At 46.6% G+C, this 18,535-nt stretch overlaps 2 protein-coding genes and 1 long non-coding RNA gene across 27 annotated transcripts in view; 1 reads left to right on the top strand and 2 right to left on the bottom strand.

Moving 5' to 3' along the window:
• TEAD4 (TEA domain transcription factor 4) overlaps nucleotides 1-1,122 on the bottom strand; it is a 67,258-nt gene extending 66,136 nt beyond the window's left edge. For 2 of the 9 annotated variants that reach the window (XM_064591697.1, XM_064591696.1), the window contains exon 1: nucleotides 31-344. Coding sequence is in view for 7 of the 9 variants with exons in the window: in XM_064591694.1 (XP_064447764.1) it covers nucleotides 569-1,013 (445 nt within the window). In the remaining 2 variants the exon portion in view is untranslated. Of the gene's footprint in view, nucleotides 1-30; nucleotides 345-568 lie in introns of those variants that run through there. The other 7 variants (XM_064591694.1, XM_054507233.2, XM_054507232.2 and 4 more) reach the window with 7 other exon arrangements.
• LOC123844064 (uncharacterized) lies at nucleotides 320-17,632 on the top strand. Of its 4 annotated transcripts, XR_010411634.1 has the most exons (4): nucleotides 320-379; nucleotides 12,997-13,243; nucleotides 13,366-13,448; nucleotides 16,519-17,632. It is a non-coding gene; the product is annotated as an uncharacterized LOC123844064 (long non-coding RNA). The 4 variants fall into 4 exon arrangements; XR_010411633.1 differs by having other exon boundaries at nucleotides 12,997-13,448; XR_010411636.1 differs by lacking the exon at nucleotides 320-379 and adding an exon at nucleotides 556-674 and having other exon boundaries at nucleotides 12,997-13,448.
• The window catches only part of TULP3 (TUB like protein 3), a 113,596-nt gene continuing 104,594 nt past the window's right edge, over nucleotides 9,534-18,535 (bottom strand). For 8 of the 14 annotated variants that reach the window (XM_064591711.1, XM_064591710.1, XM_045874056.3 and 5 more), the window contains 5 exons: nucleotides 16,270-16,382; nucleotides 15,845-15,959; nucleotides 13,567-13,665; nucleotides 13,003-13,174; nucleotides 9,534-12,074 (listed from right to left, as the gene is read on the bottom strand). In XM_064591711.1, coding sequence (XP_064447781.1) covers nucleotides 11,941-12,074; nucleotides 13,003-13,174; nucleotides 13,567-13,665; nucleotides 15,845-15,959; nucleotides 16,270-16,382 — 633 coding nt within the window. In that variant the 3' untranslated portion in view covers nucleotides 9,534-11,940. The remainder of the gene's footprint in view (nucleotides 12,075-13,002; nucleotides 13,175-13,566; nucleotides 13,666-15,844; nucleotides 15,960-16,269; nucleotides 16,383-18,535) is intronic. The other 6 variants (XR_010411627.1, XR_010411626.1, XR_010411629.1 and 3 more) reach the window with 6 other exon arrangements.

Raw genomic sequence — 18,535 nt, forward strand, 5'->3', positions numbered from 1 at the left:
TCGAGTCCCCGCGCCGCGCCGCACCCTTACCGGTCCCAGGGTGCGGGAAGGTGGGGCGGAGGCGCTAAGCCAGCTCCACGGGGTCCGCCGCGCGCGCCAACTCGTCGCCGCGGCTCCGCTAAGCTCCCGGGGGGGCGGCGACGGCACTGCGGACGACAGGGGGCAGCGCGCGGAGCCTGGCGGCGGCCCGGGACCACCGGCCCGGCAGGGAGGAGGGCGGGCGGCGGCCGGAGCCCACCCCGCGCCGGCCCGCACCCGCTTCGCAGCCGCCGGGGGCTGGCGCGCCGAGCCGAGCCGAGCGGAGCGGAGCGCGCCGAGGGAGGAGTTTTCCCAGAATGGGACTGACGGGAAAGCACGGGAGCTCCCTATTCCTGGAGGAGTGAGTCAACGGGCGAGAGGAAGGGAGCCCGGGGGCCAGCGGCGGAAGGGAGGGCAGCGGGGGCGCGGGCCGGGCCCAGAGGTCCGGGGCGGGAAGGGCGAGGGGGAAGAAAAGAGCGGCGGCGCACGCGGCCGAGGGGCCGGCGCGGCGGGGGGCGGGGGGGCGCGCGGCGGGGCGGGCGCCACTCACCTGGGGGACGCGGCCGCGGGCGGCGGGAGCCGGGAGCTCGGGCCCTGCCCGCCCCCTGGCCTGGAGTTTGAAAGGAGGAAGCCTGGAATGTGCGGAATGAGGGCTGGTATGAGATGCGCGCAGCTGAGGGAGGGAGGGAGCCGGAGGGAGGGGCGGCCCTGCCCCCGGCCCCTCGGGGAGGAGACTGGGCCGCAGGGGGAGGGGGCGGCCGGGCGGGGGCGGGGCCGGAGGGGGAGGGGAGGCGCGCGCGCGGCGGGGCGGTGGGACGGCGGCCGGGCGGCGCGGACCCCTCGGCTCGGACGCGGCCTCCGCCGCTTCCCGGCGACCAGACGTTCCCTTGGATCTCTCGGCCGCGACTCTCTTCGTCCTCCCGGAGCCCCCCGGTTCCTGCCTTTCCTGGCCGCGTCTCCGACTGTCTTTCCCAGGAGCTAAAAACCTTCCTCATAACCGGGGTGGGGGGAAGGGGGGGTCCTGTGGGGTGGCCCTGCCACCCTCGGCGTCCCCGGCCGGCGCCGCTCCGCACAAGTCCCTGGGAGGCCTGGGAAGGGGCGGGCGCCCGACGCGCAGGAAGGGCTGCTCCCTTCCCCGCGGCTCCCACCAAAGGACACTCGCTCCGGGGAACCAGGAAGCAGGAACTCGCGGGCTCTAGTCCCAGATCCGCCGCCAGTGCCCCCACGCGTGCCCTCCCCGGCGTTGGTCCTTTCGGTCGTTGTCTGTCCCTTGAGGATCTGTCCCTACCAAGAGCATATATAAAGCACATGGGGAGAGGAGACTCGATGTGAAGTCCGTGTGGCACGGGGAGACACCTTCTGGGCTCAGTAACTCAATAGGATTATCCAATATATATTATGTGTCCCCCAGATGCTGTGAAAACAAAAATGAAAATAAGACCTCAGCACCTACCCTCAAAGAGCTTAGCTTTAGCTGGGAAGACTCCGTATATAGAAGAGCATTGCTGCAAAGTGGGAGTCTGGGTTTGAAGTGAAGTACCAGATAGTTTACTCTCTTGTTGGGGAGAGGGGTGCGGGAAACGCACTGGACTCCTTTTTGGAAGTGTTGACTTAAAGCAGTGTTATCACGTACCTCTCTGTCTCACCTTGTTGGGAGGCTGAAACCAAAGGACTTTTGGCTTTTTCCAAAAATCAGATCCAAGCCGGCGGGAGCATTATCACTTCACCTTGTATTGCTGTGGCTGTCCAGATGGTATCTCCCTTACCAAACAGAAACTTCTTTGAAGACAGAGTAAACGTCTGATTTATCTTTCACCCAGCACCACCTTGGTGCCTGGGATAGATAAGCACATAATAAATGTTGAATAAACGGAAACCAAAAAAGCTACCACAGAGGAGATTGAAAAGACAGTGCTATAAATGCCAAAGTTATTTCCAAGAGAGGTGTTCCAAAGGTGTTTTGAGCAATGACAGCATCACTGGACGAAATATCCAGTCTCATAAGGTGAAGACTTTGAAGGAAGCAGCTCTGATTTGATTACATAAATTCTGGTATGCTTATTAAATAATGAGTCACATCAGGGCTTGGTCACACCTCACATACATGAAAAGACTGCAGGGCAGTATGTAGGCACCAAAGGAAGTACAAACTACACAATGGCTATCTAATGCAATAATTATTTGTTGAGTGTTGACTTGGAGCACCATGCTAGGTGCAGGGGACAGGTCACTACCCTCAGGAAGTTCACAGTTTAGGTGGGAAGACAATTATACGGAGCTCACAGGGAACCCAAGGGAAGGAACAATGAACTCTAAGTTACAGGGGCAACGTTTGCTCCAGCCCTCGAAGGATAAATGAGAACTTACCAACTCAAGGGTGGAAGACCCACAAAGGTATAGCAGCATGTACACACAGGGTGTGTAGGAAAAGTAGGAAAAGTCTTGTAAACTGGTGTGCTGGAAGAATAGATTACAATAAGTGGGTGCCAGGTTGTGAAGATCATCGTATCCCATGCTCAAGAGTTTGGGCATCGGAAAGGTCATTTTGACACAGGTGTGACATAATCAGTAGGATCATTAGAAAGACCCCTCTGGCCACAGTGTCGGGCTGGATTGGAGAGTCCGGGTGCCCAAAGCTCAGGCCGTGCTCCTGAGCTTGACAACAACAAGGGAGAGGGTCTCAGAAACAGTCCCCAGGCAAAATCAACAAGAACTGGTAACTAGGTTGGCTGTGAGGGTGAGAGAGGAATCAAAACTCACTAAGCTTTGACAAGTGAACAATTGGTGGTACCATTCGCTGAGATAAGAATTCAAATGCAAGGAGAAATAGGTTAGCTGGGAGCTGAGTCCAGCCAAGGTTCAGAGGGTTTAGAGGAACAGAGTCCAGAGCGGAGACAATAAAGCAACCTTGGGAGTGTCACCTCCAACCCAAAGGTGAGAGGAAATTCGGAGATCAGGTTGGCTAATTCCCTCCAAATCTTAACTAGCCGAGACCCTAAATGATACAGGCTGGAATAGCATGCCTTCAGGAGCTCAGCCTCCTGGTCGACACCCTCACAGGCTTCTAGAGAGCTCTGCGCCTTCAGGAATCTCATTTCCCAAGCTGTCGCGGTCCCTCTGGCTATAGTTCTCAGACATGGAAGTTCTGAAGGTTCAAGACTGACTGATTTTACACACGTGCCCTGCCCCTCCCCAGGGGTAATACCTTTCTTAAGGGACAGGACCCTCTTTCAGTGACCCTCAGGAATGAATCGTTGGTGGAATTATCGCATCTGTCCAAATCAAGCTTGAAGAGATGCATATGGTTCCCCTCAAATGACACCATATAATCCACAGCTCACCTCACTTCTTAGTGAAGCAGACCACCCTACCCAGTCCTACAGCTGCATCTCACCCAGGCTTCCTGGTGAGTGGTGCGGGAGGAGGGCAGGGCTGTGGTCAGAGCCAGGTTTCATGTGGGGAGGGTATTTGTGTTGTCTATACTCCAAAATTACAGTCAAAAATTATATTAATTACTTTTACCACGTGTGGTTCGGTATTATTTCCACTCCTTTAATAAATTTTGTTTTTCCAACCTGCATGGTCATAGTTAAACAAATTATCTGTATGTTTTAAACAAGTTCAACCACATCTATATGATGGAATTCTTTTCAGTTATTAATAACAAGATTTTTTTAAAGTAAACCAGACAAATATTGTTCATGATATAAGTGGAAATACAGATTCTAAGAGCAGTATATGTGGGATGATCCTGTTTTTGAAAAATAAATTGAAAAGTATTTGAGTGATTACCTCTGACATGTTGAAGATTAACGGGATTTTTTAATTTTCTCATTTTCATTCTTTTTTTTAAAGATTTTATTTAAGTATTAGAGAGAGAGAACATGTGCACAAGCAAGAAGGGGAAGGTGTACAGGCGAGGGAGAGGGAAAAAGAATCTCAAACAGACTCCTCGCTGAGTGCAGAGCCAGACTCCAGCCTCAACCTCCCCACCCTGAGATCATGACCTGAGCCGAAACCAAGAGTTAGGTGCTCAATGGACTGAGCCACCCAGGCACCCTCTCATTTTCATTCTTTATTTTTTTATTGAAGTAGAGTTGACACACAATGTTACATTAGTTTCAGGTGTTATTCTTTATTTCCTTTATTCTTCTGCATTTTATTCTTCTGCCTCCTATATGCAACGAACTTGTACTTTTACAGTGGGGGAGAAAAGTGTGACTAGAACTGTGTATCTAACCCTTCCCTAGTTTCACCACATCTTTTTTTAAAAACCACCCGCAACTGGACTTAATGGCCTAATAACAAGTTGACAAGGAGAAGATCATTCCCCAGCCACTAGGTAAAAGGCACTTTTCAGATATCTCCAAAGCATGCCCCCCACCCGCCTACAACCCTGTTTTGGGACTGAGTTCCTCCTGTGATTGTGGTCCCCTGGTACTCAGGTTCCTTTTCCTTTTTCAACCTCTCCATACTTCTGTTTGCTTTTCCTTAAGAAGACTTCTCACTCCGTATCAACCGAAGTGCATCTTGTGTTCTGAAGAACAAAGCAGAACTTTACCAAAGGTGTTTGCAGTCTTTCTTTATCGAATAAAAGCAGCCTTTAATTTGATAAACAGAATATTAGTTCTGTTCTCTCTTTGTCAAAGATAAATGTGAAAGAGGGTTGACTCTAAGTCTATCTAGGGAACTAAGTAGATGCTATGGACTAAATTGTGTCTCCCCCAAATTCACACGTTGAAGTCCTAATCCCCAGTACTTCAGAGTGTGAGTGGATCTGGAGATAATGTCTTTAAAGAGGTGATTAAGTTAAAAAAGAGGTCTTTAGGGGGGGCCCTCATCTCAGCTGACCAGTGCCCTTATAAGGAGAGAGATCAGGAAGGACACAGAACACTCACAGAAGGGGGCCACGCACAGACACAAAAAGAAGGCCGCCATCTGCAAGCCAAGGAGAGAGGCCTCAGGAGGAACCAAACATGCCAACCCCTTGATCTTTGTCTTCTAGCCCCCAAAACTGTGAGAAGTCAACTTCTGTTTAAGCCCCCCAGTCTGTGGTATTTTGCTATGGCAGCCCTGGCAAACTCATCCAGTGTATTTACAGACCGAAACAAACTGTTGCTTTCCAGAGGCTGGAGCTTGGAGCCTTCCCCACCCAATTCTCATGTGCGAGTTTCTCTGAGGTTCCCAGGGGATCTTTAGGTTCGGATATCCAAGACTTCCAGAAAAAAAAAAAAAACGAAAGGAAGGAAAAGCTTTCCGCAGTCTTATTCAGCTACAGATTTCATTTTCAGTAGCTACAGATTCAATATTTTGAAAATTAACATAAGTCATTATGACCTTACTGGGCACCTAAACCGTCTGGGTTCAAATAACAGCTCAGGCGCATGCTGACTGTGACCTTGGCACACTTAGACCATGAGCCCCGTGTCCTCATCACTCATTTTCCCACTCCACATTTATTGAACACGGATGATGTCCTTGGCACTGTGCTAGGGAAGCACCAGGGGGAAACAGAAAAATCCCCATCCCTGCCCCTCGAGATACTAACAGTCGAATGAGGGAGCTAGACAAGGAATTTCCCCATGAAGCGTTCTTTATCTGCACCGTCCAGCATGGTAGGCACTAGCCACTTGTGGCCACTGAGCACTTGAAATGTAGCTAGCCCGACTGAAGAACGGAATTTCATTTTGATTCATTTAAATGTAAATAACGGCCCACAACTAGTGGCTAAGGTGTGGGACAGCGCGGTGGTGGACCACCCTCCAGGCGCTGCTTAGCAGGCCGGCAGAGAACACCTGCAGAGCTAAGGGAAGCATTCAGGGCCGTGGGAGCACCCAACGTAAAGGTGTCACGTTGTAGTAGTGACTGAGTGTGAAGAGTGAAAAAGAAGAGGATTAAAATAGGTAACACGGGTCCCTGGAACACTGCATATACTCAAAACACACTGATACAATTTCTTTTTTTCTCCCCCTTCTCCCCTGATAAAATTTCTAATGTGCAAATTGTCCATACAGAGGGGGTTAATTAAAAACACTGGTACTGGGCGCCTGGGTGGCTCAGTTGGTTAAGTGACTGCCTCCGGCTCAGGTCATGATCCTGGAGTCCCGGCATCGAGTCCCACATCGGGCTCCTTGCTCAGCAGGGGGTCTGCTTCTCCCTCTGACCCTCTTCCCTCTCCTGCTCTCTGTCTCTCATTCTCTCTCTCTGAAATAAATAAAATCTTTAAAAATAAATAAATAAATAAAAACACTGGTACTCCCACAGTGAAATACTGTGGAGCGTAAACAAAAATGAGGAAGGTGTGCATTTACTGATAGGGGATTATCTCCAGGGTATAGTAAGCAAGCTGTCGAACTGAGTTTATAGTATGCTATATATATTTTGTGGACAAAGGTTGGGGAGTTACAAATGCATTTATTTTTGCATAATGAAATATTAGGAAGATACACTAGAAGGAAACTAAAAAGAGTTAACTACAGGAAGGGAACAGGGCAAGGGGAAAAGAAGGGGACAGATATGGGCAGATGCTTTCATTGTAGTTTTTAAAGTTTCTTTTAGACCATATGAAATTATTAATATTTAGAATTCATATCTCTATATATCTGATACGGAATAACATAAAATTGATTCAAGGCAAAATGAGGACATATTTTTTAAGGTCAAACTTCTATCTTATATGGATGTAGTTTGTCCTGATGTGCATATATACCCTAGAAATTACATATTCACCCCATTTTTAAAATCTCAATCTAATTCCTAGCCCTCCTCTGCCTGCCACTCTCCTCTCAGATCATTCTTCCTCTCTAGCCTTCCCGCCCCCAGACTACAGAAAAGAACTACTGGTATTTTTTGAATCTTTGAAAATCATAATAAGGGACAGAATCTGGGTAGATAGTATCTAACTAGATATTAAAACTCTGAGGCTTGAGAACCAGCATTTTAAACCAAAATGTGTACTAAATGATGGTAATAGATCAGGAAAACTCCCACTCTCACCTTGGCCCCCACCAGCTTTGCCCTTTCTGGGGCTTCCTCTCTTTTCTTCCCTCCAGACTCTTGGGCCCTAGTCCTAGAACCTTGTGAAAGGAGCGTGGGCCTGATGGACCAAAAGAGCCAGAAAAAATCAGGGAGATCCATTTCATAGTTGAAGTATTTCCAAAATTTCCACTAACATCAGGGGCATTTTTTGCCTAGGCTGTTCCTTCACATAGAAATAGAGAGATGGGTACAAAGTAAGGAATGTGAGGTCAGGTCAGGGTTGAGACTAGAACCTGGATGTTTAGTTTCCCAGTTAAACTATTCTGTTTTTCTTTCCTCTCATTATAGCCCCTGGAAAACCATCTAGAATTTCTTTATGAGTGCATATAAACCATTTCCTATAACTGCATGGCTAAAAATGTAATCTTAAATGTGTCACTTCATTTTAAAAGGATGTTAATAAAAGCGATATTGATATTTGCCACAATCCTATACCAAGTGCCGGCATTTTACCTGGAATACCTCTACTGGCTTCTAAACTCCAAAAGTATTACTGTTCTCGGACCTTCAGAAGAGTCACACCGAAGCACAAGGGTGCTTTGTAAATATGTGATAACATGGTCCAGGTGTTGAAGTCACTGAGCCTTTTGTGACCTCCTCCTCTGGATTACAAAATCTGCGCTTTTCATTTTAATGCACTTGTAATGTGCATCCTCGGTCGGTAGGTGGTGCCACGAACCCATCTGTGGTTTAATTAAGGCTTGCCTGAATTCTGAGCACCAATGGCAAATCTTTCATTTATTGTGGTATCCCTGGCTTTTTGCAGATGAGAGGAGTTTGTGAGACTTTTAAGGAATATACATTGACTATGACAACTAGGCAACCAAAGCAGGGAGAGAGGCAAAATGACCCAATATGCAATTGATCAAGAAATGTGTCTGAGGGGTGGGACAGGGTCTGGCCAGTCCCTCGCAAGCCCCTAGCTGAGTTTCACATGGGGAAGATTAAGACAGGGCTATAGATGGAGGGAAGCAGCCATTAGGCATATGGCATGAGTACTTGTGTGGGAGCCATTATATCTAGAGAGGGAGCTGGAGGCTGAGGAGAAGGGCAGCTTGCAACTTCCCAGGGTTTTCTCAGTGGAGCAAGATATCTCCAGTGGTTGGGGAAAAGCAGCCCGGAGGTCCTGCGCTTCCTTAGCACCAGATCCTGCCTCTTCCACATCGTGCACTCCTGCCATTCCAGAATCTCCCACCAAAGACATATTCAGAATCTGCCCTCTCCGGTTGCTTAGCTTAAGCATCCGTGGTCCTTTCCTGGGATCTCTGGCACTCCTCTCAGCATTATCTTCAGCTATGAAAGGCAAGATGCTGTCCAGAAGGTAACCAGAGAGTTCAATTCCAAATGCAAGTATTGCATTCCACATTGTTGTCAGCGTGAGTGGGGAGAACCATAGGCAAGAATTGAAGATCATATAGTTTGAGCCCTCTCAATGTATAGAGGAGGAAAGAGGCGCAGGCAAATCACCGGCACAAAAGGGTTCAAAACCCTGGGATTTGGCCTCAATCAAACTATTGCTTTATTTCTGTACTTACAATGCTGGCTAAAGGAAGTGAATTGGTGCTAGTTGTGTGATCTGCTAAACTTCTGATCAAAAAGAACCTTCTGTAGGCCTGTTTTAGATTTTTAAAAACCACTTGCTGATATCTTTCATGTCGATGACCATTGAAGCATTGATATTACTCCTGGTCACTGAAAAGTATACAATAAATTGTGTCATAAATAATCTGTTTAGCCAGCCGTGCACCTTAGCCAAAAAGAACCATGTGAAAAAGAGTAACCAAGCCCTAAGAATTAAACTCTGACTCCACCTCTCATCCTGATTTTTACGCTCTTCCTGGTTCCTTCCATGTGACTCATTTTCACTATGACACTGATAAGAGCAGGAAGGCCTAGTAAAGATCTGTGAACACATAATTTTTTTCAACTTGTCTCTGTGAGGTAGCTCTAAAATGTGAACACTCAGAGGCAAGAGACAGGGTCTATTTCAGTTTTAGATATTGAATCAGTAAGTGATGCTGACAAAGATCCAGGAGGGGCGCCTGGCTGGCTCAGTTGGTAGAGCACATGACTCTTGACCTCAGGGTTGTGAGTTCAAGCCCCACGTTGGGTGTAGAGCCTATTTAAAAATAAATCAAATTAAAAAAAAATTTCAAAAGGAGATGTCCCTAAAAAAGAAGAAGAAGAAGATCCAGGAGGCTGACTAGTGCAGGTATCTAGAACAATATAAACCCCACCCTTCTGTGGACCCCTCTTTGCTCAGTTCTTGGCTCTATCATCTATCTAGAAAATTCTTGGTGTCACGAATATGATGAGACAGACTTCTGAGTCTGCAGACTCCTGCTATCCTGGGATGATAGCATCCTGATTTACAGGATGAAATCCACAGGATGAAATTTATTATTCCAGAACATGACTGCAGGAACTCCATAAGGGATGGGACTTCACACAGAAGACTGGAGACACTCACATTTTTATATAAATTATCTTTTATTTCTGTAGCATACAAAAGGTATAAATATGATTTCTGTAAAACCAATCGCCTGCACGTTCAAGCAGAGAGTACATGAAGCTGGGGCATAGATGTCTCGGAGCCAGACAAAGCGGGAGGAAGAAGGATTAGATCCAGTCGTCCCGTCAGGCTTTCCGTTTTCAACGAGGGCGGATTAGACAGTCCATCAGGACAGTGGCGCGAGAGGTCTGAAGGGCGTTAGGGCACTTCTATGAATGAGGCACTTGATAGGAAGCATGCCTGAGATGGAAACCAAGCATGTCAAAACAAAGCAAACAGGCCTCGCCAGTGGGGGATGGGCAAAGAGTCTTTTCATCTCCCACATCTCTTTCCTTCGCATTGCTATTTGATGTGGAGCAAGGAACAACAGGAAGCGGGGACGAAAAGGAAGTCCGCAGAAGGGAAACATAATCGCACAACAGCCCTGACTCCTTGCCCAATGCTGGCAACAGCTCGGCGCACAAAGGCTTGGGAGTAGGACAATGCTGAATGTAGGACTCACAAGGTTCTTGGATTCTCAAGAGTCAGATGCATTCTGAGACTGGTGAACTGGTGGCAAGCAGAGTCATAGGATTTGTTGGGAGGTGCTAATAATCTGAAAGACTTGGCAAAACTCTTATGATCTGCGAGGAAAAGGGACAGGAACGTGATGGGTACCAGTGAGCCAGGCTTTAGGGAGCTGATAATATTTCTGTTAAGAAGAAAGGTCCAAAGCTCTGCCTAACACGGTCTGCAGAGCTCAGTCACCAAAGCCTCCCTGCCACCTCTCTGGATAATGACAATGACAAGTTTCGATACACAATGTTCTCTTACCTCTTACATGGTCTACAGGTGTGTGTGTCCCTCTATACTATGACTTCATAGTAATATAGCTGTAAGAGGCACTCCTGGATTGAAAATGAAGGCAACTGTCAAATTACGCTCAGTCTTAATTAGACTAAGTCACCTCTAGAGTTTATGCTTTCAGCCTAAACTGAAATTAAGACAATACATTTCTCACATCACTGATCACAAAACTTGGCCATAGCCGCTTTGACTGAGATTGCTGCTAGCCAACCTGCTCTGAGGAAAGAGGGGGAAGTAGGGGACAGTGACGTCAGTACCATCCAAGCCCCACAAGGAAGGCAAGCCAGCTCTAACAATACCACACTCCCTCTGACAGAGACCACACAATACTAGATGTGTTTCCAAGAGAGCGTATGTCGGCTGGTAAAGTGGCTGACGTCTTCTCCCATGGGTACTTTGGGTAGGACAGCAGAATTAAGCTACCTGTGTGGACTCAAAATGATCACTGATTTGGGGTTTTCTCTGGAAAACCCCATCACCAAAACAAGGTAAAAGCAAAGCTTACTTAAAAAAAAAAAAGTAAAATAAAAATAAAAATTTTTAGAAGCCCCACGTTGGGCATAAAGCTTACTTGAAAAAAATATATAATAAAAAAATTTTAAGGGGTACTTGGCTGGCTCCATCAGTAGAGCATGTGACTTTTGATCTCAGGGTCGTGAGTTTAAGCTCCATATTGGACGTAAGGCTTACTTAAAAGAAATAAAAATAAATAAAAAATAGAAAACAACATAAAAGCTATGTGGATGTAGCCGAGTACCTTTTTGGATCCAGTCTGTGGGACTGTTGCTTCCTAGAGATACCCATTTCCCACTCATATGATGTCACGACCACGGGCCCATTCTGGAAGATGCCGAGGCCCATCATTTACAGAAATATCCCTAGAGCCAGGGCCCCCAAACCAGCCCACAGGCCAAATCTGGCCTGCTGCCTGTTTTTGTAAATAAAGTTTCAATGGAACACAGCCAGACTCACTAGCTTCTGAACTGGCCCTGGCTGTGTTTGTGGTACAACAGAGCTGAGCAGCTGTGAGGGACTCTCTTGGCCATTTACAGAAAAAGTCTACAGACCTGAAGACTAAAGGCAATTTAGGGAACTCTCCCACTCTGAAAAGGTCTTCCAAAAAAAGACCCCGGTAATTAATCATTAGAACGTGATTCTTGCTGCAAGTTTCCAAGCATAGGAAATCTGACTGTTGAGGCACAGAATCTTTGGGCAATCACCTCAGGAGTTACCAATGTGCTCTGGACAGGAACCTTCTGTGCTCTGAACCATGTCTCACCCATGTGAAGCTGTGATCCCTGACCGGGTCTGTAAAACCCAGAGAAGTTGAGTGTGTGTGTACATACGTGCGTGTGTATATATACCCCTAAATACATGTACACACGCACGTATAAACATATACATACATTCGGGGATTGCTCCCCAAGGGGCGGGCTGTCGCTCTTCATGTCCTGGGGCAAAAGCAGAGGAGGCAATATCCGCTCCTGAAAGCTCTGAGTGAGAAAGCTTGGCACCTGCCGTTTCTCTCATTCACATGCCAGTTTGCTGTCAAAGCTAGAAAGCCCAATGGCAAAGGCCTGAAGTGCACACAGCGGGTAGTTGTAGTCCAGGGTGAACACATCGTCTGCCACACGTCCAAACTGCATGACTATGTAGTCAGCTAGAAACAGAAAGAAATTAGGACATTAGAACGTAATGGAGCTGTACCGGGGAAAAGCCTACTTATAATACAGGGAAAAATCCTCCAAATGGGTCAGACAATAACCAGGTCTCTTTAAAATGGGAAGCCTTGAGAAGGATGGCAAGAGGCACTGACAAGAGTGTCTGCTTGGGGCGCCTGGGTGGCTCAGTTGGTTAAGCGACTGCCTTCGGCTCAGGTCATGATCCTGGAGTCTCAGGATCGAGTCCCGCATCGGGCTCCCTGCTCAGCGGGGAGTCTGCTTCTCCCTCTGCCCCTCCCCCCTCTCATGTGCTCTCTCTCATTCTCTCTCTGAAATAAATAAATAAAATCTTTAAAAAAAAAAAAAAGAGTGTCTGCTAACCATGAGCCAAGTTTCTATTACTATTCCTCTCAGAGAGCAGGAGACGAGCCCGGACTAGCATGAAAGGGCCAGAGGAGGGAACAGCACAAGATCCAAGGGCTAAACGTGCTGAGGAACCTTTACTGAGTGGGGCCATTGCATCTACTTCCCAAACAGTGGTTCAGAAGTTTTACTTTAAAACTGCCACTTTAGGGACGCCTGGGTGGCTCAGTGGGTTGAGCGTCTGACTCTTGATTTCGGCTCAGGTGATGATCCCAGGGTCGTGAGATCGAGCCCCATGTCTGGCTCCACGCTGGGCATGAAGCCTGCTTGAGATTCTCTCCCTCCCTCTCCCTCTGCCCCTCCACCCCAAAATACAAAAATAAGTCTTTAAAAAATAAAAATAAATAAATAAAACTGCACTTTAGTCTTTCCAAAGAAATAATTTCTTTCTTAAATAATTCTCCCCTGAATAGAACTTCCTGTCAATGATAGGAAGTGCTCATTTCCCCACCATGTAAGAACATCTTTCCTCCTATTCCTGCCCAACCCTTCCTGCAGGCTTACGGTCATTCTCGTGGACTATCTGAAAGTTCTTCACAGATGCCTGAGTGACCCGGCCATGGAAGTTCAGGACGTAGGACTGCGTGTCATCGTTCCAGACTGGGGCCTTGTTGTGCAGTTCAATCAAGTTCTCCATGGTTTTGTTTTGCCATTTGGAAAGCAAGCTCTCGTGGTCCTGTTTGAAGAGAAAATCATTGCTTTGTACTAAGAACCATAGGAAATCATTCGCTCTCAACTCTGTGAGGTAGCAGGGGATGTAGGGGAGTATTTTCTCTGTTTCAGGAAGGGTACAACAGAAACAAAGAAAGCCAAAAGTTAAGGCAGATTTTAAAATTCTGATGGATTATCTGGCATTTCTCTTTGCAGACAAGCGGCTGCAAATCAACCACTTTTGCAACTACTCTGCAACTTACCCTGCTGTTCTGCAGTGATCACGCTCCTAAATAAGGGTATGAGCCATACTCCAACTTGGGGTTCTCCAAGAATCAGTACTTTTTTGTATTGATCTTGTCTGTATGTATTCTTGTCCTTCAGACTCCCTTGCTGATTAACTATGTTCTTACTTACATTTCGTGGCCGAAAGGGGATCCGTTCATGATTCATATTCATCCCTGGAATGATGACAGACATTTTCCTAGGACCTTTAAATCCAAGTACATTTGTTTCCTGGAAGATAGGAGAATAAGGCAGGGACTCAGGAACAGAAAGGAAAAAGAGACCCCATTCTTAACACAAGATTTTCTTGGGCATGTAAAATGTCCAATGATGATGTCAAAAACACCAAAAACAATTTTATTTCTTTACTGCAGGTAAACGAAGAGAGACAGGGAATCAAAAAAAGAAAAGCAATACTGTACCTCCTTTTAAACCTAATGTGAACACTTGAATTTAAAACAGATTCTATTGGCTTGAAACTTTATTCTTACTCTTGAGTCTTAAGTGAAATTTGAGACAATTGTGAGCAAACTGTCCAATTTTGTCATCATCAATAAATATTTATTTCCCAATGAGGGCACGGCACTAGATGATATACAGTGAGAATTATAGCTTAATTTACATAGGGCCTCTACCAGGAGGTAAAAAATTCAAATGCCAGGGCGCCTGGGTGGCTCAGTCGTTAAGCGTCTGCCTTCGGCTCAGGTCATGATCCCAGGGTCCTGGGATCGAGCCCCGCATCGGGCTCCCTGCTCCGCGGGAAGCCTGCTTCTCCCTCTCCCACTCCCCTGCTTGTGTTCCCTCTCTTGCTGTGTCTCTCTCTGTCAAATAAATAAATAAATAAATAAAATCTTAAAAAAAAAAATTCAAATGCCTATGTCCACATAAGGAATATAGTCACCAGTATTGTAATAGTGATGTATGGGGACAGATGGTAGCTATTCTGGTGATGAACATAGCATAATGTATAAACCTGTCAAATCCCTAAGCTGTATACCTGAAACTAATGTAACATTGTGTGTTAGCTATACAAATTTAAAAAAATAATACTGTATTGTATATATGAAAGTTGCTAAGAGAGTAGATCTTAAAAGTTCTCATCACAAGAAAAAAAATTGTAACCATGGGTGGTAATGGATGTTAACTAGACTTACTGTGACGATCATTTTGCAATATATACATATATAAATTCATTACATTAGGGCACTGAGGTGGCTCATTCAGTTAAGCATCCGACTCTTGGTTTTGGCTCAGGTCATGATGTTATGGGTCCTGAGATGGAGCCTAGCATTGGGCTCCGCACTAAGCGCAGTCTACTTGGGGATTCTCTCCCTCTGCCCCTGCCCCACTCACGTGTGCACGTGCACACATGTGCTCTCTCTCTCTCTCAAATAAATAAGTAAATCTTGGGGTGTCTGGGTAGCTCAGTCGTTAAGCATCTGCCTTCGGCTCAGGTCATGGTCTCGGGATCCTGGGATCGAGCCCCGCATTGGGGGGGGGGCACTCCGCTTCTCCTCTCCCTCTGATCCTCCTCCCCCCTCATGCTCTTCTTTCTCTCAAGTAAATAAGTAAAATCTTTAAAAATAAATAAATAAGGGCGCCTGGGTGGCTCAGTCGGTTAAGCGTCTGCCTTCGGCTCAGGTCATGATCCTGGGGTGCTGGGATTAGGCTCCGCTTCTCCCTCTCCCTCTGCCTGCCACTCCCCCTGCTTGTTCTCTCTCTTTCTGTGTCAAATAAATAAATAAAATCCTTTTAAATTTTTAAAAATAAAAACAAATAATATTTTTTATAAATAAAAAAATAAAATCTGTGCACATCTGAAACTAAAATGTCAATTACACCTCAATTAAAAAACAAAAAGAGGGGCGCCTGGGTGGCTCAGACAGTTAAGTGTCTGCCTTCAACTCAGATCATGATCCCAGAGTCCTGGGATCGAGCCCCGTGTTCAGCAGGGAGCCCACTTCTCCCCCTCTCTCTCCCTGTACCCCTCCCCCTGCTTGTGCTCTCTCTCTTTCACTCTCTCAAATAAATAAATCTTAAAAATCTTAAAAAAAGAAAAAGAGAGAGAGATCAGTCTACTTTGTTGTAACCTCTGGCCAGTGGGTAAAAGGTGATGAAGGGCCAAGTTAATAAAATGGCATTAGGAAAATGAAAGAGCAGGTAAGACAAGAAACGTTAAAAAAAAAAAAAACTTAAAAAGAACCAAACTTGGCAATTTGTAAATGATTAAAACTTGAATATATAGAGAAAAAAGCAACCAGCAACAGAAAAGGAGGGTCACAGAAATAGCAACAAGCTTGGGAGGGAAGACCGTGAGTTCAGTGTTGGTTATGTTTAAAGTGCCAGCAGGACACCCAGGAAATCAGGGAAAAGACTCGGGAAAAGAGTGCATTACGAGAATGGCACATACATAACAGATGGCTACCAGCTCCTGCCGGATATGGGCCTTCTCTACCAGACCTTGGGCCTTGGTTGGGCTGACACCATGGTCATAAACTGTGAACTTGGTCCCCATGAGGTTGGATCTAGAATCAAGAGGAAAAAGTTACCATTGATTATCCATATTTTTTTCTCCTGCACAAATACAAATCTAGGACAGGTATGGAATAGAATGGAAGCCCATCTGCCTGTTCTCCAAATGTTCATCGCCACTGTTTCAAAGATCTCTCATTAAAATTAAAGGAAGGGACTTAGATTTTCTGTTAACTTCTTTTTTTTTTTTTTAAGATTACAATATCAATACATACTCACTGTAAAAAAAGATACAGATTGCTCTGAAACTACAGGAATAAAAATATCAGCAAGAATAGGTCAGTGATACAAGGTTGCTCTCACCTGAGTTTGCCAATATAACTTGCCCCTTCACGAGATAAATCTGTTGGATCAGTGGAGATAAGGTAGTTGGATGTTTTGCTCTTTTTCCGCTTCCTACCTGCAAGAAGAAATATCTGGAAAAAGAAAAAAAAATGTCCATCAAGAATATCAAGACAACCACCACGGTCTAACTATTCACTTAACAAATGTTTAGCAAGTGCCTATCATGTGCCAAGCAGTCACTCTTTTGGTCTTTCTTGCTTTTAACAGGCTTAATTCACCTTCATTTTTCTTGTATACAAACTACGTGGTGACCACGGCAGGAGCTTGGGTCTTCTGCACAGAACCTCTGGTGTGGGTCTTTACAAGACGGTCAGTGAACTCCTGAGACGGGGCCTTGGTGAACACGGTCTCTTTGCAGAGGTCGGGATGAGACAGCTGTAGGTCTTGGAGATGGCATCCCAAGTGGCCTTGGCGACATTGCCCAGGGTGGCTATGCAGCCCCCCGTGGAGGTACAGCAGCCCACACGGAGCCAGGGCCCCTGGGGCCGGGGATGTGACACACCACCAGCACAGAGCTGCAGCGTCCGGTCACCTTACAAGGGACGGTGTGGAGCTTGCTGATCTCGTTCTCCCAGAGGCCTTGCTGCACTGGGACTAGAAAACGTGGCCAGAATGATGGTCCCACGGATGTCAGCGTCTACCACACTGGAGCATTTAACACCGACCCAGGTGTCTGCTGGGATCCCTGATGGTAACACATGCCTCGAACCTCGTCTGCCCACCAGCATGGGTCTGCTTTTGCAATGGCATGATCTTCAAAAACCTCATCCTTGAAGGACGATCCCAGGAAAACCTCAATGACCTCAGAGTCCCTGATGGGCAGGCGGACCAGGGACCTGAACTTCATGTCCTTGCGCAGACAACTTAGGCTGGTGAGAGGCATCCACTCCTCATCCTTGCTCTTGCTGCCATGAGCTCCTTGGCCTTGACGGCTGTGGAGGCCATGCAGCCGTGTGGCCTCCCATCCCAGGGCCTCCAGAGGCACCAGTCTCACCTGCCGTTTGGTGTTTTCTTGGAGAAGACCAATCTTGGGGGCTTTATCTCTTTTTCTAACCCTTATAATGCTTCTCAGAATTCACTTTCAGGGATTCCCTACTGTACAACTTTTCAAAATTCACTTAGCTGGATTCTCCATATACAACAGACACCCCTTATCACTAAGACCCCCGGTGGATGCCTACACCCCCGGTGGATGCTCTACAAACTGTTTTTTACTGTACATACATATGACAAAGTTTAATTTATACATAAGGCATAGCAAGAGACTAGCAACAATAACATGATAATTCTGACAATATACTATAATAAAAGTTATATGAATGTGGTCTTTCTCTCTCAAAATATCTCACTGTACTGTACTCCCCTTCTTCTCGTGCTGATGTGAGATTTTAAAATGCCTATGTAATGAGATGAAGAGAGGGGGCGTTAGGCTACTATTGACCTGCCGAACCTATGTCAGAAGAAGGGCCCATCTGCTTCCAGATGGCAGTGACTGCAGGTGACTGAAACCACAGAAAGCAAAACTTGGCAGGGGGCGGGGGGGGGGTGGCTACTACAACTAGGTGCAACTTTATCCCTAAAACCTCCAGTGGTTTTTTTCAAAAAAGCTTCATCCGATTTGGCGAGGAAGGGTCCTTCCAACTTCAGGAGAGACAGGACGCTGAACACTCACCCTTCCCATTCTTTACCGCGGCTGCTTTCCTCATATTCCTTTTGTATTTTTTTTAATATTTTATTTATTTATTTGACATACAGAGAGAGAAAGAGAGAGAGCAGCAGAGGGAGAGGGAGAAGCAGGCTCCCTGGGGTGTAGCAGAGAGGGAGAGGGAGAAGCAGGCTTCCCGCGGAGGAGGGAGCCCGATGCGGGGCTCGATCCCAGGACCCTGGGGTCATGACCTGAGCCGAAGGCAGACGCTTAACTGACTGAGCCACCCAGGCGCCCTGTATGTTGTTGTTTTAAACCCCTGTGACTTCAGTGGCATGAATACTGTCATACTTGTGCATCCTTCCCAAACCCTACTGGATTTGGACAACAACAGGGAAGCAGGAGAATGGCAGCAGCTAAGGAAGGGACTGTGGGCTCAAACAGATAGGGGTCTGACTCTGGCGCTGGCACTTATCAGTATGATTTGGGGCAGGTATGTCACTCCTTAAGCCCCAGTTACTCATCTATAAAGCAGGGATAAGAAAGCCTCTCTTACAAGGTTGTGATAAGGATTATAAG

The sequence above is a fragment of the Mirounga angustirostris genome, unplaced genomic scaffold (genome assembly GCF_029215605.1).
Source record: "Mirounga angustirostris isolate CCGP_5_RB_7025 unplaced genomic scaffold, mMirAng1.0.hap1 SCAF_5, whole genome shotgun sequence".
Classification (NCBI taxonomy): Eukaryota; Metazoa; Chordata; class Mammalia; order Carnivora; family Phocidae; genus Mirounga; species Mirounga angustirostris.